The following is a 21,177-nucleotide window of genomic DNA, read 5'->3' as shown; positions in this document are numbered from 1 at the left end:
CCGTGCAGTGTTGCCACGTTTAATTTGTAACACAACTTTCGACTTCCATTTCCATTCTGGCGATAGCGATTGCTTCACTCACAATCAGTCGCGTCGCCGAGTCGCCATCACTAATGCGTCACAACCAGTCACTACCAACGTTGATCTCTTGCCAGTTGGCAGATGAACATCGTCTTTTCGGGGGTTAGATATGGACCCGTTGAGCTACTAACCCACGGGATGTGCTGAGGAGAGGTGCAAAAATCACATTCTTTAATTCTGATCGATTGATGAAAGTGGATTCAACATTTGGTAGCCCCTCGCATTATGGCTTGGGCGAGTGTCATCAGTAGGCCAATTTTTTCTTTAAGTAGGCAGCCGAATCATTCCAGTGGACATTTCGGCAGTGCTTAACGCTCGTCTAGGGGAGATTTGTTAAAATTATTGCTTTTAGAAGAGCGTTTGGGGGCCTTTCCGGGTGATAGAGGGGGAAAAGGTAGTTGCTGCAACTGTAGGTCATTATTTATATTAACCCAAAAACCACTTAAGTTGCTGTTCCAGATAATGGGAACGGAAACGTTGGCAGAAACTAATTAAATTTTCGTTTATTATTATGCATGGAGTAAAAATGCTAGATCATTAATGAAGCTGCATACATTTATCGGCTTAATTCGCTAATATACATTTTTACAATTTGGGTTGCAGGTTTGAAGTCTCGACTCAAGATTCAGCCAGGTTCAGAGGGCCCCATACATTGTTTCGACATTCAAAATGAGAGTCATACAAGTGAAACGGAATTATTATGAGGCGTCAACAACCACACCCTACACTAGGAAACATAGTGAGAACTCTGATAACTTCAGAATTGATTTCTCATTATTTTATATATTTATTTGAGTACATACCATGCTTAAATTTGCAATGCCAGTGCGAGGATAAGTTTTCCTTGTTGCTTTTAGCTGAGGTTAAAATTGTTTGTGTACAGAAGAGGTGTGTGTCAGCCAGCAAAACCACGTTGATAATTAAGTATTTTTTTTAACATTTCCCTGAAATTCGTGCTATTTGTAGGTTGTAGGGTTTCACTCTTGGCCAATCAATCGTTATGCATCCAAATTTCTTATTTTACTAAAATGGAAAAAACTGATCCTGTTGGAATTTTTTCTTAACTTAAATCGTAGTTTAAATTTTTATCCGTCTCGCCTCAATAGAAAAGAATAAATTATGTTAGCATTTTTTAATCTGTTCTAATAATGTGCTTTATCCTCTTCAGATCAGATCATCTCTGCGTTAACAGGGACAACAATGCCAGCCCGAGCCCAAGCCCTGACCAAGTTTCTGAATATGCAGAATAAGGTGAATATTGACAAAATTATGAAAAAATTTGGGCTATAGGCTTTTTATTTCTAATATTCTCTCTCATGGGACTATCAAGCATACGCACTAATCTTATCTATGGAGGCTCATATGAAGACTTCTTATTTCTTTATCGCTAAGTAATGGTACTTACTAGGGCTGCCAAACTTAGGTTTTCAACCGGATAAATCTGGGTTTGGGGATTGTCTCCAGTTCTATATTTGAAAATTTAATACGGGTGGTATAGGGAGGGACCAGTCCCAAAATTTAACCTGGACTTTTAGGAGTGGTGGGAGAAATCACTGGTTTTTAACTTTGGCTAAACTGGCATCCCTAATTTGGACATGAGATACAAGGAGCTCATCCAATCTTATCAGGCAATCCCTCATCTTGGAGGGTGGGGGATAATTGATAAGAAAAGCATGCAGTGTTCGATTGCACCATATTTTGTCTAACAGAATCAAAAACTCGTGCGGCGCAGCGCTGCTGGCCGAGACATCTACTCTGACAGTATTCGCTTCCGCATCAAACATGAACACTTTTGTGTTGTTAACATGATGATGTTTTGGAGTTCAGGAGGTCACTCCAAGTTAGGAATATTCAAATAGAAATTTTAAGATTAAATCTCAAGATGGAATGATATACTTTCCATGACAAGGAAGCAGAATTACAATTTAATTATGAAAATTATTGTTTTAATTTCCTGACTGTATACTATCTTCGAAATTTACATCTCATTCCACCTTGAGATGAATTTCTATTAATATTATATCTTTTTATGACGTATAAAAAAATTTTAATACTAAAATAATATAATTAAAGAACTTAAAAAAATTATGAGAGCTATGCATGGCAAATCTATGATCTCCAAAACCTAAAATAAATTATGAAACTGCCATTCAACATTTTTTTATAATAAACTTTAACAATTTCAGCTCCTCACATCCAATGCCTGACGGCCCTGGTGGACAGCAATGGCCAGTTTTGTGAAACAATCTGCAGAAAATGAGAAAGGACGAAGACAAGAGTGCCTCAGGTGGCCAGCAGTGACGGCTTCAACTCTGCAACTCAGCCCCGCAACCATGCTCTTCTCCAGAGTGAACACCGTCCAGGGAGCCGTCTTGTGGCATTCTTCTTGCTGTTGTGTGTGTTTGGGATCAATAAGAATCAGATGAACTTCGTGCCTGCTCTGCTCTTCTAAAACGTAACTTCTGCTTTGACAGGTTAGTGTTGTGTTTCTTATGCTGAAATGGCTCATTTTAATCCGTGCAGCCGTGTTTGTCCAATTTGTTGAAAATTGTATTACGCGTTGTTAATTATTAGGATTGGGACTATTTGAAAGTAGCCACATAGTTAGGAAAGGAGTAGGGCTGCCACTCTCCGGGTTTCGACCAGATATCTCCGGGTTTGGAACTGAAAATTTAACACGGGAGTGTAGGGATCTCCGGGTTTTCGGGTCCAAAATTTAACATGGGCTCTTGGGAAATCTCCGGGTTTTAGCTTTGGAAGTCTGGCCCCCCTAGAAAGGAGTTAAGAGAAGCTGCTGTGATTGTGATTAGCCGCCAAAGTATATTCGCTGTGGCAGCGACCAATTCCAGTATCTATTCGGAATGTAGCAAAATTTGCGTGTTGGAAAAATCGCTCATATATTCATGCTAAAATCGAAAATCAACCTTTTTGTTGGTTAGGGACACTGGAAAAATGCGCTGCCACACCTTATACTTGAACTGAAGACACTCCCTTTCATATTAGTCGACTACTGTGCTGCCCTCTTCGAGTCCTACCGGTACTGAGGTCTCTGTTTGCAAAAAACACTGTCATTCCATTGGCTCGTACTCACGTCAGATTTGACTGCGACCAGCCCCTGCTCACTCATATGGTTAAATGCGCCAGCTAAGAAGTTCAGCATCCACTGGTAGGTGGCAGGTCGATAGCTTTTTCAGCCAATCAGATGGCGTCTTGGAGTTTGTTGCCTGTTACGCCCACGTGCAGAGGGAGGCGAAGAGTGGCGTGTGTCAGAGTTTTTCGTGGGCGTAACAGGCAACAAACTCCAAGACGCCATCTGATTGGCTGAAAAAGCTATCGACCTGCCACCTGCCAGTGGATGCTGAATAGACCCGTTGCGTTCGTAAAAAGGCCCTATTTTTATGATACCATGCAAAAGTTACGGATAATTGAGGCTTAATTAACCCCCGTGCCACTCGGCCCCTGGGACCCCAAGGAACCCTTCGCGAATATGAATTTTTGAGCTGACGTAACAAACCACGCATGCGTCAAGTCATGTTTTGTAGCAAAGCAGCGCGACGACCAATCAGATTCGCCAGCTCTCTAGGCCCCCTAGCGAGCAACACTAGAGAGCGGTTTTCTTTGCCCACGACGACCACGCCCACATTAGAGTGTAAGGAAAGGAGAGTAGATACTAGCAGGCGACAAAGGCATCAGAGCTGATACTCTACTACTCCTTAACTTACGCTAGAGTAGTCGTCGTGGGCTAAGAACTCCTCTCTCCAGAGTGTCTATTTCTTAGCTGCTGCGCATTTACGCTCCATATGAGTGAGCAGGGGCTGGTCGCAGTCAAATCTGACGTGAGTACGAGCCAATGGAATGACAGTGTTTTCTGCAAACAGAGACCTCAGTACCGGTAGGACTCGAAGAGGGCAGCTCAGTGGTCGCAGTAAAATCCGACTTTTCAAGAGACTATCCGACTTTTCTTATATTCAAGGTACATTTTATTTTTCTTGAACCTTTGCACAGCACAACATCCCGTGTGCAATGAGCTTACCTGGTCCCTGTAACATCACTCCATATACAGGGTGTACAAGAAATGAACGACCACTGATCCCGGGGCTCTATTTTGAGAACCCGGAGTCCGATCGGAAAAATTCCAACGGCGGCATAAACTTTGGCTGTGGAGGAAGAGACCAATAATTGGTGTCTACCCTCCCAGGTCGATTGTTGCGCCGGTACAATGCAAAATGCTCAGGCGAAAAAGGTGTCTTATGGAAAACTCAGGTTAAATTTTTCCGAGACACGAACCTTCGTTTTTCTATCGTGCAAACAGGTTTTCTAGGGTAAAATTTCCCGGGGATTCCGAATCCAGCGTTATTTTTTCGATTTGCAATGTTAAATTTTTCAGGAAAGCGAAATTTTGAATTTCAGGTCACCAAAAATTACGGCTTTCCCAAATTTTCTCACAAAATGTGAAGCACAACATCGATTCTGGCTGAAATTTTCCGGCGAAGCCATTGTTGATGTGAAACAATCGAAAAAATTATGATTTTTCATGAAAATCGGTGAAAATGTCTAGCTTCGGCAACACGTGTCGGGAAGCTCAGCTCGAAAGGAGAGTTAGGGGACAAATCTTGTCGAATAAAGTCGCAATTCGGTATGCTGCTAGAAAATGGCAAGTTGGTCCGGAAAAATTTTAGTTTTTGAAAATCAGACCAAAATTGTCCACTTTCATAAGGGGTCCGTGTTTGGCCTTGCAGCTCAACACCTATGGGTCTGAGAGTAAAAATAAGCACAGATTCTGAAAGCTGATAAAATTTGCAATCTTCTTTGTATGGAGCAAAAATTTCTTTCGCCTTCGACTTTCCCGGAACATTCCTTTGAAAATTCACTAAACTTCTTGGGAAAAGGAAAAATATCGAGAAAAAATTTTCAAGATAGCCAAAACCTAGCTGGGGTCTTTATTAACTTCTCGTAAAAAAATAAAAACATTCGTGCAAGCCGTTTTCATGCTGCGCGTGATTTCCCAAGTGTCCAACTTGAAAAAACCGAAAAAATCGAAAGTGTCCAAAAATGGTTAAATTGCACATTTTTGGACTCCACACGAAGTGCTGATTCCAAAAATGTTTGGTTTTTGAAAATCCGAGCATTATTAGAAAAGTTATGGAACTTTGAAACATTTAAGAAATTTTTGAAAATTTCAACTTTTTAAAAATGGTGTAACTTTTTGAAAAATTATCGGATTCTAAAAAACCAAACATTTTTGGAATCAGCATTTCATGACGAGTCCAAAAATGTGTAATTTGGCCATTTTTGGAAAATTTCATTTTTTTTTAATTTTTCAAGTTGGACACTTGGGAAAACGCGTGCTACAAGAAAACGGCTTGCACGAATGTTTTTATTTTTTTACGAGAAGTTAATAAAGACCCCAGCTAGGTTTTGGCTATCTTGAAAATTTTTTCTCGATATTTTTCCTTTTCCAAAGAAGTTTAGTGAATTTTCAAAGGAATGTTCCGGGAAAGTCGAAGGCGAAAGAAATTTTTGCTCCATACAAAGAAGATTGCAAATTTTATCAGCTTTCAGAATCTGTGCTTATTTTTACTCTCAGACCCATAGGTGTTGAGCTGCAAGGCCAAACACGGACCCCTTATGAAAGTGGACAATTTTGGTCTGATTTTCAAAAACTAAAATTTTTCCGGACCAACTTGCCATTTTCTAGCAGCATACCGAATTGCGACTTTATTCGACAAGATTTGTCCCCTAACTCTCCTTTCGAGCTGAGCTTCCCGACACGTGTTGCCGGAGCTAGACATTTTCACCGATTTTCATGAAAAATCATAATTTTTTCGATTGTTTCACATCAACAATGGCTTCGCCGGAAAATTTCAGCCAGAATCGATGTTGTGCTTCACATTTTGTGAGAAAATTTGGGAAAGCCGTAATTTTTGGTGACCTGAAATTCAAAATTTCGCTTTCCTGAAAAATTTAACATTGCAAATCGAAAAAATAACGCTGGATTCGGAATCCCCGGGAAATTTTACCCTAGAAAACCTGTTTGCACGATAGAAAAACGAAGGTTCGTGTCTCGGAAAAATTTAACCTGAGTTTTCCATAAGACACCTTTTTCGCCTGAGCATTTTGCATTGTACCGGCGCAACAATCGACCTGGGAGGGTAGACACCAATTATTGGTCTCTTCCTCCACAGCCAAAGTTTATGCCGCCGTTGGAATTTTTCCGATCGGACTCCGGGTTCTCAAAATAGAGCCCCGGGATCAGTGGTCGTTCATTTCTTGTACACCCTGTATTATCCCTGTGTGGATATGGAAAAATTACGGTTCCACCAAATAGTTCTTCCCATTATAAGAGATTACAGATATACAGATAGCAAAATTTTGCAAATTTTGCAATATATATATATATATATAATTTTTGGGGCTTGAAAATTAGACTGTTTAATCTTAACAGCAGTTAAAGAGGAATGATACTGCAAAAGCCTGTAAAATGCTTGTTGCCAATGCATAAATAATTCATCCCTTTAGGATTCAGTTAAAGCCTAAATTGATCTAATAAGCACTGCAATTTTGTGAAAAAATTGGCTGGAAAGTTACCTTGCTTTTCAAATGGTGTTGGCTGTCTCCTTACTTGAAATCCGATTTAATTTCAAAACCAAGAGTTTGCCCAATAAGTGGCATACACCGTTGAACAGATCTCGACGAGAGGAATCGGAATATGCCAAGAAAATATGTTCAAGCACTGTAAATTTTGGAGAAAATTGGCAAAATTTGAATTTTTACTGTCGGAAGGTAATTTTTTTATTATTGCAAATTGTTGAACAAATTTTTAATCGATCAATTTTTAATGGCATCTAACAATTCAAATAATTTTCAATTGTTGCCCAGTATCATTCCACTTTAATTACTTACATGACGAGAGTTTGAGTTTTTGGAAAAGTGGCAAAAATCGAAATCCTAAATTTGTTATTTTCTTCCTAATTTGAGGAACTTGAAGGATATTCCAGTCTTTAAAGTGATAATTTAGCGGGGGGAAAGGTTCGCCTTTATTTATCATGATACTGTTAAGAGACTTGAAATATTCTCTGTTCTTGAATAAAAATACATATTAGGAAGAAAGAGGCTATATTTTCCGTTTTCTGTGCGGCTCCGCATGAGATAATTGATTTTTTAAAATGAATTATGTATTTTTTGCAGGAGATGGAGAATCTATATGGAACCTTTGTGTATGTAAAGAACACCATTACGAGGACCCTCCAGAGCGCCTGGCACGGCACTTGTCGCTTTCTCACTCATCCAGTGAGATACGTAAGAGCCTTTTAATTTTCTCTATTTTGATGGTTCAATTAAAATCATGGATTGAAACTGTACAACAGTGAAAAAAGTTTCATTTAATGTAATTCGGTAAAGATCTTCTGCGTATTGGCAAACATATTCTTCAGAAAACTTAATTTATTGTGTTTTTGGTTTTAGTTTCTTCCATCAAATGCACACCCATTTGTTGGCGTCCAAGGAGGGCCCAATTGGAAAAAAGTGGTCAAACTTCCCGGCACCACCATTCCCTTCACCCCTACGAGGGCTGACGCTGATGTTGCCTTTCACATTGCTTAGTGGCCATCGCTCAGGGCGAATACCATTTGGTGCCATGAGCCAGGCTCATTCCAAAATTTCTTAAACTATAATGTTATTTCAGCAAAGAAAATAATTACAATTTTTAGAGGTGTTTTCAAATTTTGACTGGTATACAATATAAATTGGCTGTTCTACTTCTAATCAAATGTTAAGCTTTTTAAATTTTACAACATTTTGAATAATAAAAAACCTCTACATTAGTCTTATTGTCTTTATTTGCACAAGTCAACACTTAATAAGCACCTGCGGCACTCAAATTTGGAATTTTATTACTTTTGAGTGGGCCCTGAAGTCTGAAGTCAACGTTTTTGCAAATAATACTAGCAATAATTTCAAACCATTCAGTTAAACAAAATTCATACTTACAGCTCTGATGATTGGAACTTAGAGGTTGATTTACCATCGGCAAACAGACATCTAAAGAAAATTCTACAAAAAACCATCAATCGAGACTCAATAGTTATAGGATACAAATCCATTGGTACATCTTTTCTCTATCATCGTTGAGACGACTGGACCAGCCTACTGGACAATCCGCTCAAGCGTTCCAATGTGGAACTGCTGCCCTCAGTGAGCGGCCGGGGTCCGGCACATCATATGTCAACGGATGCCGAGATGCAGCAGCTCCAAATAAATCAGCAACGTTATACATGTTGGATCGCCCCAGTGGGTACCTTTCAATTGTCTTCTTTGGCGCAGGTCACACCAGCAGAAGTGTTGTACCTTTTACAATCAGCGGAGCGGCATCATTACGGATGGAAGTTGCCAACTGCAATGACCGAAGGATACTACTGCAGAACTACTCGTCAAATGCAAACAATAAGGCAAAATTGCGCTTCACTCAACAACCAAATGCGAATTTCCTTCTTGCAAGAGAAGGCCAAAATCAATTAAATTTTTAAATTAAAACTTGTGTATTTGTTGAGCGATGCGCAATTTTGCCACTACCACGACTGAAATAGCTGTAGTATCCAAGACGATTATCGTATCCTGTGTCTTAATCCTCAGGCTGTCAACTCAGTAGTTGCAACAATTCCCATCATTTAAAGTGAATACAGGGTGACAGTTAAAAATTATTTTTTGAATTGTTGGATGCGATAGCATTACTGTTGATTGATAAACAGTTTTACAATAATAAAAAAGGACGTTGCTACAGTAAAAATTCAAAATTTTCTATGTATTTTTCTCCAATATTTTCAGTGCTCGGTGTAGAGATCTTCCAAAAGCGTATGAAAACTATCTCTTCTGGAATAAAATAGGATTTCAAATAAAGTATTCAGTCCTTGCCAATTGAAAAGCATGCAAACCTGTCAGCCACTTTTCTCAAAAATACTTATTAGGTTAATATTTTGGCTTCAACTGAATCCTTAAGCAAGACTGGGAATCTTCTAGGGATTTTACCTAAATTGCAAAGCAGTGGGATTTTTTTGCGGTTTAATTGCACTCAAAAACTCTAAATTGACCATTTTGTCCATTAAAACAATGATAAACGTTGTCTGAAAAATCTAGGGTTCACATCATTTATGTAGTACTCATAATTAATTTTATAGAAAAAATATTTGAAACAAATATTGCCAAAATTTTGCCTTAACAAGTTGACAAGAGCAATAAAGGCAAATATCAATAGCTGCAAAATTTGTTTGCTGAAACCCGGGAGAAACTATAGCCGCAATAAAACCAGATTATGCAAGAGACAGATTTATTCCCATGCCCAGCCCTGGCCCTATGTGATAAATTTATGCATTGGCAACAAAGATTTTCCAGTCTTTTGCAGTATCAATTCTCTTTAATTGTGTTGCGATTGCAATTCTAAATGATGGAATTCCTAAATCCATATATGTTTGTTAATTCCTGGTAAGAGAAAAATAACAGACCGGTGTTTAAGTAGTTATGAATTCTTTTATTGCAAATCCACAGCCCGAGTGAACCACACAATGCTTGCTTTCTCGGAGAATTGAGTAAAAACGCTGCAAAATGGTCCACCGACGTGTCTTCTCCTTCTCTCAGTACAAAAAGCACGTTAATCAATATTCGCATTGGCGCCGGGGCCGGACGACGCCGAGAGTAGCACCATGACAATTTAATTCATTCAACTCGCGATTAGTAAAAAAATGCGTCGTTGCGCTGTGGAGCTAGGGGACAGGCAACACGATGATTTTAATTAATTCTTCAGTCTGTCTCGCAGTGAGACCAGCTCACAAACAATAATATTCGCGAGCGGCAGTCGTGTCACAGCCAACTAACTGCACCTTCCGTCCTTTTTTAAATTCTTTGTTGCAGCAACAGAGTGAACACAAATCCAAATGCAGGCTCAGCTCGAAAAGGCCATGTGGTCCATCGTCGAGTCCTCGCTCAGAGGCGTCTCGTTCGACAGTTCGTAAGAGCTCTCGTGCATGCCGCCAGAGAAATAGCGCACATCGCGGTCCCGGTCCAGCTGTAAATCGTGTACAACTCCTTCAATCATGTAGTAACCTGGACCGCCGCTGGGAGAGAAGTACGCTGGAAAAATTGAAGAGAAAAAAAATTAATTTCTGGCACAATTTTAAATATTTGATGATTTAAAAGAGAGCTATTAAGGTCTGAAATTTTTAATTAATGTCAATTTCTTCTTTTAATAATTAAAATCCCTTTAATGAGGTTGGTTCTGTCCATTTTTAAAAGTGAAAAATTATTTAAAATACCGGAAAATATGACAGAAGCATTTCAGCCTAGATTTAATAAATAAAAATTTAAAAACAAAATTCTTACGATGTGCGAGGACGTCCTGGTTAACAGACTGTGCGACGGCGAGACGTACGTTGGGCACAGGGTCCTTTGCCAGGTGTTCTAGCATGGGCAAAATGCGAGTGGCGAAGGTCTCAGGGCTAACCGGCGGATTGGGCAGCCGGATCAGGTGACCGCAGAGCAGAGAAAAGCTCTGGCGGCGCATCCACCGCTCTGTCACCACGTAGAGCTCGTGGTAGCGTGCCAGCAGACGGTCCAGCAGCTCGTGCTCTTCGCCCAACTTTGACGTCACCTTTGCCACCTGAGGAGGAATGGATAAATAAATTTTTTTGCTTGAACTAACCATTTAATTATTTAAATTTATTAATTTTTAAAAACAAAAAAATAATTTGTTTTGAACAGAATATTGATGTACACATTTTTTAAATGATTTATTTAATTTTTTAAAGCTAACCAGTGGCAATGCGGCTTCTCGGACGGCAGCGACGCGGTCGTCGAGCAGCGCTAGTGCGATGGGGGCAACGTGGGCCCTGGCATGTTCCGGAGTGCAGAGGTCGAGCACGCCGATGAGCTGGGTGGCGAGCTCCTCGCGGTACCGCCAGTTGGTGTGGTGGTCCATCTGCAGGAGGCGCGACAGCTCAGGCAGGAAGCGTTCGCACTCGTCGCGGCGCAGCATTTTGAGGAAGGAGGTGAGGTGCTTGAGGATGCCGATGCGCACCTCGTCCAGGTCCTTGACGAACTCGAGGAAGATGGGCATGAGGTCGGTGGAGGCGAGCTCCTCGCCCAGGATGCCGGCCACCTCGTGGATGCTCGAGGCCATCGTGCGGCGCACCTTCCACTGCATGTCCGACGCCAGACACTGGTACGTCTTGCGCAAGATGGGCCAGTTGTCGCGGCCCAGCGTCAGCACCACCGCCGGCAGGCTGAACGCGCAGTGGTGCGAGATTTCGTTGTCCACCGAACGCGCCAGCGGCGTCGCCATGTACACAAAGTGGTTGATCAGCATCGGCGGCACCACGTCCTGCTTGAAGCCCTCGCAGTTCGACAGCCACTCCGACGAGTCGCTGTCCAGACACTTTTCGTGCAGACCTAAACACAGATAGGAAAAAACGGTTAATATTTTAAATTGTATGGTTAATATTTTCAGGGTTGCATTTGCTTACCACCTGGTTTTTACCAATTTATTGCGCAAGAATAGCAAGAAATTAATTTATTCCATTTTTCTTCTGTGAAAATCTATAATTTGCGGTTGGAGTGCTCAAAATTTCCTCCACTGTGCAGATATTTTCTTTTAAAAAGCCATTTTGCTGCCTAAATTTCTCCAAAAGTTTATCTCTGACAATTTTTCAAGTCAAGGTTATTTGCTAATAATTAGTAAATTAATGAAAAATAAGGTGAAAACATTTCCTGCAAGAAACTGGTAAAAATTGAAAAAAAATATTTTACCATTACACTGCATTTTTTAAAATAAAAAATGCGGGTTTTTTGCAACCCTGAATATTTTAAAAGAAAAGAGAGTGAATGAACACGCAGGTTAAGAGAGTCACCAGGAATTTTCCATTTAAAAGCACTTCTGCTTCAAAACATTTTTGATGAAACCATAGAAAAATTTTTATTTATTAAATAAAAATTTTTGAAATCCCCTTCAGATTAAAAATTTGAGGAAAACTTGATTTACTATGTATCAATTTTTTAAATTACAGATAAGATTTTAGAAGAAATGCTTCATCTAGCGTGATTAATTTTTTTAATGATTTTAGGAAATTATTTTCAATAGAGCAAAACAAAATTATGAACTGTTGTGACATTTCAATAAAATTGAATATTTCATTTCGTATCCAAACAAAAAAATGGATGTTGAATATAATTAAAACCAGGCTTCATCCTCGTTGTCAAATTAAAGAGAAATTCGTCTTCTTTATTTCTCGACCAGTTTCGACGTCACCAAGTACGTCCTAATCATGAGTTACAATTACAATCAAATAACAAACAATACAATAATGTCACATCTAAAATCATATAAATTCCATACAATTCAACATGAAAACAACCTCGAGTGGTCGCACTTTTCAAATATTAAAAAAATGGATGTTGATCTCTGCTTGCAGTTAAATTAAAAAAATGGGTTGCAAAAAATACACATTTAAAAAAAATAGTGCAGTGTTTATTTTCTCAATTTATACCAGTTTCTTGCAGGCCATGTTTGCACCTGTTTTCAATAATTTTCTAATTATAAGCCTTGACTGAAAATTTATCAGAAAAACCTTTTGAGAAAATTAAGTCAGCAAATAGCAATTTTAAAGAAAAAAAAGCTGCGCAGTAGAGGACATTTTGACAACTCTGACTGCACAATTTAGAATTTCACAGGAAGAGGAAAAAATTCAGTGGTAAAAGAGTCGAGTGGTAAAACAAATATGCAACTCAGAAAAAATAATAAAAACTTGATTTATCTTTAAAGATTTGATATTAAAAAAAATGGAATTGGTATAATTATTGGTTAATCAGCTCAAAATAAAGCAATAGCTAAAAAGTAGACACAAATAATTGACAAGTTTTACAAAAGCGGCAAGATTTCAGTGTCCAGTTCTCAGAAAACCAGTCTCAAAACTCCAGGAAAACGAACAAAATTACAAAATTTGAATCATTTTGAATGTTTTAATAAAGTCGAAATGTTTTTAAACAAAATCCCTATGAAAGCTTTTAAGATGTTGTGTCCCTAATGGAATAAAAAGTCCACCTTTTGATAATAAAAGGCCATTTCAAAATAAGAGACTAGGGAAAACAAAGTTGCTCAATTGGAATGCATTAGCTACAAGGGGCGGTGTTGAAAATCGTGATTTATTGCTTTGTTCCTCACCTGAATCGACGCTTGGGACTGGTGGTAGAGCAATGTTTGGCGCTTGATTCTCCAAGCGATCCGGCATTAGAGATGCCAGTGGGGACAATGGCGGCGTTATATCACTCTGCAATCGAGGAAAAGGAGAACTTAGTGTTAAAATGGCACAAAGACCAAATATTTGGAAAATAAAGAGCTGGTAGAAACAGTGTTCCTAGTTTTATCCAGCCGGTTTAATCCATGGTGGTTTAAACCAGGTTTAAACCACCCTATTTTAGCCGGCTTTATTCTGACTTTTTTATTTTTTTGTTGTCAAAAATCCAAAAGTTAGTTTAAAGAATATTTTTTTGCTAAAAAAAAGCAGCCAAATAAAGCCGGATAAAACCACCTCGTTTTAGAAAAAGCCGGTTTTTTTGGAACACTGTTTAGAAATGATGAAAAAATCGCACTTTTCTATTAAAATATTGCAAAGTAGCCAAAAAACTAGTGAACAAATTTGAAATAATCTTGATTTCTTACAAAAATTTATAATAAATATTTCATTTACTCTCCAAGATCCCTAGATGGGCTATTATTTTTATCGCTATCTGTATCTGATCATTTTTTTTATTCATTAATATTTTCTCGGGCAGACGTACATTATAAAAAGCAGGCTCGTTGGGAGCCTTTGGCGGCTCGGTGGTGGGCAGCGGGGGCGCTGGCTCGTCTACCAGCTCCAATTCCGGGAGCGGCGTGCGCCAGTATTGGAACGTGTTGAAGCTTTCCTCTGCCACGACCAGCTGCTGCACCTGCGAGGTGATCGAGTCGACGAGCCTCGAGGCGGTCTCCTCGGCCTCCCTGCGCTTCTGCTCTTCAGCATCCTCGTGTTCCTCGGTGTGGTGTTCGAGGATCTCATCGCCAGCATCGCGTTCTTCGTCCTCGTCCTCATCGTCGTCGTCGTCACCGCCGCCGACGAGATTCAGGGTCTCATTTCTCGGCGCGTAGTGCATCATCGACTTGCAGTTGGCCTCGGCCCTGAGGGCCAGCACCACGCCTTCAGTGTCCAGCAGCACCTGGTGGTCGCTGGCGTGCTGCTGCTGCGTGAAGCTCGCGATGAAAGAGCCCAGCGACTGGAACGCCGCCACCTGCACCCACCGCGACTCGTCGCGCAGAAGGTGGTGGAATGTCGCAGCCAACGTCGACCTGAGGACACATCAAATTACTCAGTACAATGCGCAAGAGTTCTTTATCATAAAATTTTAAGAATAATTAGTTCCTTAGATTAATTTTCCTGACATAGAAATATAAAAAATATATATTTCTTCCATTTTTTAATGAAAAACTGCTGCAAAAATTAATAGTGTCGAAACAATTAATTTGTTTTGAGGCCATTGACCTTTATTAAATTTAAAATTAAAGAAAATAAATGATAATTCTTCAACCACATTGCTCATTAAGTATTTTACAGGCTGCTTACGGAGTAAAAACCTAATAATATACGAACCTAGCCCACCTGAAACGATTTTTAAAAAAATTGGTTTGAAAGCGTTTCACATGGTTGGTTAATCCTTAAAGAATTTAATTTAATCAGCAAATTACTAATTTTTCCTCTTAATTTTTTATACTATTTGAAGCCATTTAATTAAATTCGTACAAAAAACCTAACATATTGAGATTCCTTATTTTTTGTTTAATAATATAAATTAATTTTGTCAGAAAAATTTCAGTTTATTAATTTATTCGAAATTTAGAACATATTAATCTTTATTTATTTTATTAAATATGAGCAACGGTTTAGTTAAAAAATATATATCATTTATTTCATTTCATTTTTTATTATTTTTTTATTTTGTAAGTAACATAACGCCGCCATCTCCTTTATTAACAAATCATAATATCCTAACTCACTATCAGGTTTTATTTCATCACAGTAAAATATTTGGTTTCCAATTTGGTATTTATTGCTGACCTGCGTTTGGCGAGGCTGACTGCGTGCGAGACCGAGGTGAAGACCTCTGCGCAAGCCTTGCGCACGGCCCACTCGCTGTCTTGGCACAGCCGCAGGAAGCTGACCAGCTGCACAAAAAATACAGTGTAAATATATGAGATCGCGCTCGTAAGTCCGTGGCGGGCTTACGAGCATTTCTTCAGTCTTGGAGGGCCCGAACACGGCTGCGAACTCGCCAAAGTTGGTGGCGCACACTTTTCGCACGTATAATTGAGCGTTGTCGCACATGTCGCAGAACGGCTGCAGAAAGTGCTGCACGGTTGAGTCGCGGCCTATCACAGATGCCATCTTTGTCATTAACTGCAACACAAAAGGACAGAATCGCGGGCGTTAAAATCTTTTTCTTTCATTGCGTCGATTGGCTTAATTTAATTATATCAGACACAATACATGTAAAACGATAAACAAAATAAACATACAGCCGAAAAATCGATTTTAATTTTGAACTCCACAATTTGGCAGAGGAGGCGCGAATAACAGCGTCTTCGCGCTCATTAAAGCTGGCTGTGATAGGTCGGAAGTCGCCAGTCGTCAGCCACTTTAATGAGCACCAAAACGCCTGAAAATCAATTCCACTGCAATTTTTCTATTTTTATCAAAAATTGTGATGCGCTCGAGAGGGACGAATGTGTGGTCTGGACATTGCTCTTCAAAGCTGGCTGTGATATGAGTTCATTACATGTCACATCCACTTTGAAGAGTAGCGTTTACAGACCCATAGCTTTGTTGGCGAGCTCACGAAATTCCTTCTTCTCGGCAAGGTAGGCAGGCAGGCTGTTGCAAGGGTGAAACGTACTTGCAACTCGTCAAATATGGCTGTGATATGATTCGCACAGAACACACCCCAGCCAATTTGACGCGTTGCAAACGTTCTATCGGTCGGTCGGTCGGACGGTCACTCACGATGGCAAGTTGGCTCTTCTCTCGGCGAATTACGCCGGGCAAAGCTCATCAAAGTGGCTGTGATATGAGGGGAAAACACACATAAGTCACAGCCATTTTGACGGCTTTGCCACGGCCGTTGCTCTTCATCACTCCTAGAGGTGCTCGATGACGAAGTTCAAGACAAATTGCAGAGGTAAATTTTTTATTCGATAATTTAAGGAAAATTGGCTAATTTGATCAGGTTGAAATTTTAATAAAAATATTTATTTTATTTAAAAGACAAAATTTTTTTAAATGCAATTTTCAAAAATAAAAAACAAGCAAAAAATCTTTATTAATTTTTTGTAGACAGTGATGCAGTTTCTGGCCTTCGTGCTCATCAAAGCTGGCTGTGATAGGTTGAAAACGCTACGACAGGCCGACTTTGATAAGCAGGACCACACAGAAAATCGCTCCGCAGCCGCTGGTTCAGGCACAACCCGCATGAAAGACAAGATAGTGAGACGATGGCACAACTCACATCTCACTACCCATGTCTTTCACGCCGACGGCGCCACTTTCGCTGCAATTCTCCTCCGCTTTGCCGATCTGTTTTGATTTGGAAAGCGAGCAGAGATTTTAAAATAGAAACTCACCCCTATAGCACTAGTTTCCAGTTCTGAGTCGCCTCTGGAACACCAGCCGACGACCAGCGGCACCAACTTGTCCTCCACCACCGCCGAGGGAAGGAGACCCTGCTCGAGAAGGGCTAGCAACGCACTCTGCGCTGTTTTGTGTATCTGAAGGGAGAAAGAGACAAAAAAAAACAACATTGAATTTATTTGTGTTTTTAAATAGTTATTTCAAGTCGTAAACAGAACAGTTTTGGGTGTAGAAAAAATGTTTGTTTTTAAAATTTGTTATTATTCAAGAGTACTATTCCGATTGACAGAAACAACTTTTGTTTTCCCCCCAGCACGTAAAAATGATATCTTTAAAATAAAAATATTTAAAAAAATGTTGCGTAAATTTGAACCTGGGCCAAGAAAACGTAAACTTTAAAGGGTTACGAACGTCACTTCGAGATGAAAACTTTTATTTTACAATTTTCGTACAAATTTTGGAAGACTAACCATTTTGTTGGTGTCGATGAGGAGGTTGCTGACGATGGGCAGGATGTGCGACGAGATGAGGGAGTCCAGGGTGCGGCCGTCGGGCTCGTGGGCCGCGTGACACGCGAGCGCCAGGTGCGGAATCTGGTCGGCCACATCGCATCTGATGTCCTCAACTGCAAGTGGAAAAACAAATCGGCGTTAACTCGTGCGATTCGGGCCGATGGTGGGCCCTGCCGCCGCCACCGCCGCGAAAGCCGCCGCCGCCGCACGGTGGGCGTGGCGCCCCCCTCGACAAGCAGAAGCAGCAGTCGTTGCCGCTCTCTCGCTAGGTGTACGCGTTCATTGATACACACACACACACACCGCGGCCACACTCACTCACACTCGCGCGCGCCGAGAGGAGCAGCGGCGGCGGCGGCGGCCGTGCCGTGACGAGGGGGCGCCGTGGCACGACCACGATCAATACGCGGGCCCAGCCAGCCTGCCTGCCAGCCAGCGAAAGTATCTCTCTCTCTCACTTCGCTCGCGTCGTCGTCGACGGAGCAGCGCGCGCGCCATCCGACGCACAGGGAGAGTACGCCGTGGCCGGTGACGTCACCGCGCGCGAGCGAGGGGCAAGCAGCGGCGAGGGGTGATTGCAGATTAAAAACAAGAAAGAAGGACAAACACTCACTCTCTCGCTCTCTCTCTCACACACACACATACACTCACTCGCACGCATTTTACTACACCCCATTGAAAAGCAGCTCTTTGCCACTGAGACCGAGCGAGAGCAGAAGCAGCGCGAGTGAAAAAGCAAAAAGGCAAAGGCTGGCTGGCTTGGCTTGCTTCTTTTCCGGCCAAGGGGATTCCGGGAAGCCCGTGCGAGAGGTGAGCGCCCGATTCCGAGAAGCGCGGCCCAAAAGGAAGCGGGCTAATTACTCTGCTACCACCGGCACATGATGCGAAAAATGAAATAAAAGCGCCGTAGATTTAAGTAATTGTTCTGAACAGTGACGGAAGTTGCATCACGAAGCAATAAAATAGGGATTTTAAATGGTGGAAAAATTTTGTAAGAAAAAATTGGTTAACAAGATATTTCTTAAGGTACTTGACAAGTAAAAAAATTACTTTATTGCCCTTGTAATTTTTATATGGCCGATACAAACAATTTACAACCACTTAACTTTGAAGGCAACATAATATTTTGTAAGAAAAATAAAAGATTACTTGCCGCTCAAATATTTGATCAAGATTTCGTGAGCATTATTCGTGAGTAAAAGTTTTCCAACTGACACATATTTGACAATAAGACTGAATATCGACAAACACTTAGGAATTTTTTCGAAAAAAAAAAAATAAATAAAAATGCGCCAAGCAAAAGCATTTTTACCACGAATTCGTTAAAATATTTCCGAGCCGATTTTAGGGTTAACAGAAGGAAAATAGATTAAAGCTCACGAGATCGACGAAGAACTTAGAATTTCGAGCAGCTAAAAATTTCGTTCTAAGTTCCGAATTTATTAAGTTTGAATCAGCTCTGGGATTTTTTCAAAGCGGATAAATTAAGATTCGTTTCACGAATATTTTTCGTGGGAAAAAGTTTTCAGAGTGGCACATATATTTGTCAATGAGACTAAATTCCAACGATCACTTAGAAATTTTCTCGAAAAAAAAAGGAAAATTTAGAAATACGCCAACCAAAAAGAATTCCCTAAATACTTTCGAGCCGATTTAAGGATTAAAACATATATACTGAAGGGAAATAGATATAAGCTCGCGAGGTCGACGAAGAACTTAGAATTTCGAACAGCTAAAAATTGCGTTCTAAGTTCCGAATTTTTAAGTTTGAATCAGATCTGGGATCTTTTCAAAGCAAATAAATCAAGATTTATTTCATGAAAATTTTACGTGAGAAAAAGACACATATTTGTCAATGAGACTAAATTCCGACAAACTCTTAGGAATTTTTTCGAAAAAAATAAAATAAAATAGAAATGCGCCAAGCAAAAGCATTTTTACCACGAATTCGTTAAAATATTTCCGAGCCGATTTTAGGGTTAACAGAAGGAAAATAGATTAAAGCTCGCGAGATCGACGAAGAACTTAGAATTTCGAGCAGCTAAAAATTTCCTTCTAAGTTCCGAATTTATTAAGTTTGAATCAGCTCTGGAATTTTTAAAGCGAATAAATCAAGATTCAGTTCATGAATAATATAGATTTTCAGCTTTAGTGGGTCTTAAACAGCGAATTGAGGGACTTAAAAAAAATTCCGAGGTAGAGACGGTATCGGTAAGGCTCGGCGGCGTGCGATCGTTGTTTCTGCACAATCGATACGGTAACCATGGCGCTCGATGGCCGGCCGAAATCGCGTTTCAAGGAAGCAAGAGGCAGCATCCGAGGGAAAGAAAATCAGGGGCCGGAATCGCGCCAATTAATGCCGACTGTCGAAAATAGCAGGCGGCGGCGGCGGCGGCACAGCACGTGGGCCAGAAAAACACGTGGCCTAGGACTGGCGGCGTCGAGAGGAGGAAAAAAATGGTTCTATTTCTAGTGTACTCACCGACATCTTGCGAGAGCTGCGTTGCGACTGCGAGGATGCGTTCGGCCTCGTCTCTGGCGGCGCCGATCGCCCTGAGCGAACTCTGCAGCGTCCGTACCACGGCTTGCCTGAAAGCAAAAAGAGAAGATCGCAATGAAAAATCTGTTCCAGCACGTGCTTTTCCGGGGGAGGAGTTGCGTCCAAACTGGTTCCGCCTCTCCGCTAAACTGCATGAGTACTAACAAGTATTCCAGCAACGCCGAACGCGAGGCTGGAATTCAAAGCGAAAAATTTTCTATGTACCTAATGCTTCAGTCCATGCTGAAGAATTCTAAGTCCGCGGAATTCGGAGCGAAAAATTTTATAAGTACCTAATGCTTCAGTCCATGCTGAAAAATTCTAAGTCCGCGGGATTCGGAGCGAAAAATTTTATAAGTACCTAATGCTTCAGTCCATGCTGAAGAATTCTAAGTCCGCGGGATACGGAGCGAAAAATTGTAGAAGTACCTAATGCTTCAGTCCATGCTGAAGAATTCTAAGTCCGCATAATTCGGAGCGAAAAATTTTCTAAGTACCCAAAGCTTCCACCCCTGCTGAAAAATTCTAAGTCCGCGGGATTCGGAGTGAAAAATTTTCTAAGTACCTAATGCTTCAGTCCATGCTGAAGAATTCTGCAGTCCGCAGCCCAGTCAGCGAGGCAGGATGAGTGAGATCAGGTCCATTTGACCAGAAGAAGACAGCCATAGGAATGAGGCAAAATCTCTACTGTCGGGGGTTTTTATGCACCTTACCCCCATTACCCCCGATGCACATCCCACCAAAAGCTGGCCATGACCTACCCTCCTATTGGTCAATCCAGGAAACAAAGGCTTGCCGACACGGGTGTGGGGGTGCATCACGCCCCCTAGAAAAAATTGACAGAGAGGCTAGATTCGAAGAGCTCCTTGCGCTTCCATCTACTTGCGATGAAATTGCCGCATTTTCGGGACCTATGCTAATAGGCTGACGTCAGCGCGCGTCACTACACCACGCACGGGGCCGATTGAAAGAAAAAGAGCAGCCGCCGCGGCCGGCGTCGTCGTCGGCGCCGCGGCGGCCACCACCGCGAGAATAAAGAACAAATAAATAGCTCGGAAAATTTGGCGGGAAAAGGGGTCTATTTCAGGCCCTCGGCGGCCAATTTGGCGAGTGTCGCGCGGGCGGGCGGGCTCCACTGGACACAGCAGTGAGGCAGGTAAGTGGTGGGGTGGTGGGGGGCAATCAACGACGCGGGTGGGGGGCAATCACCACGAGTGCACTGCGTAGTAAGACAACGTGAACATGCCACCAGGAAGAACCTTCGACCACGCCAAAGGTGCACCAGAAACAATAACATGATGCAAGGCGAAAGAAAATCAAATCCGGTCAAGCACGACACTTGACAAAA

The 21,177-nt window shown here is 41.1% G+C and overlaps 1 protein-coding gene and 1 long non-coding RNA gene across 3 annotated transcripts in view; one reads left to right on the top strand and one right to left on the bottom strand.

Annotated features, from left to right (window-relative positions):
* The first annotated feature begins 90 nt into the window (after nucleotides 1-90).
* On the top strand, nucleotides 91-8,985 carry LOC135940863 (uncharacterized). Its single transcript, XR_010574924.1, has 6 exons — nucleotides 91-234; nucleotides 685-820; nucleotides 1,250-1,332; nucleotides 2,268-2,555; nucleotides 7,270-7,380; nucleotides 7,546-8,985. It is a non-coding gene; the product is annotated as an uncharacterized LOC135940863 (long non-coding RNA).
* Nucleotides 8,986-9,583: 598 nt separating this feature from the next.
* The window catches only part of LOC135939092 (serine/threonine-protein phosphatase 4 regulatory subunit 1-like), a 33,406-nt gene continuing 21,812 nt past the window's right edge, over nucleotides 9,584-21,177 (bottom strand). For both annotated transcript variants that reach the window (XM_065483274.1, XM_065483275.1), the window contains 10 exons: nucleotides 19,773-19,879; nucleotides 17,249-17,403; nucleotides 16,772-16,915; nucleotides 15,381-15,551; nucleotides 15,213-15,319; nucleotides 13,903-14,446; nucleotides 13,286-13,391; nucleotides 10,883-11,517; nucleotides 10,453-10,729; nucleotides 9,584-10,203 (listed from right to left, as the gene is read on the bottom strand). In XM_065483274.1, coding sequence (XP_065339346.1) covers nucleotides 10,016-10,203; nucleotides 10,453-10,729; nucleotides 10,883-11,517; nucleotides 13,286-13,391; nucleotides 13,903-14,446; nucleotides 15,213-15,319; nucleotides 15,381-15,551; nucleotides 16,772-16,915; nucleotides 17,249-17,403; nucleotides 19,773-19,879 — 2,434 coding nt within the window. In that variant the 3' untranslated portion in view covers nucleotides 9,584-10,015. The remainder of the gene's footprint in view (nucleotides 10,204-10,452; nucleotides 10,730-10,882; nucleotides 11,518-13,285; nucleotides 13,392-13,902; nucleotides 14,447-15,212; nucleotides 15,320-15,380; nucleotides 15,552-16,771; nucleotides 16,916-17,248; nucleotides 17,404-19,772; nucleotides 19,880-21,177) is intronic.

This window comes from Cloeon dipterum, chromosome 3, assembly GCF_949628265.1.
Source record: "Cloeon dipterum chromosome 3, ieCloDipt1.1, whole genome shotgun sequence".
NCBI classification, from domain to species: Eukaryota; Metazoa; Arthropoda; class Insecta; order Ephemeroptera; family Baetidae; genus Cloeon; species Cloeon dipterum.
The sequence above is the reverse complement of the archived record's forward strand: the minus strand, read 5'-3'. Positions and strand labels throughout refer to the sequence as shown.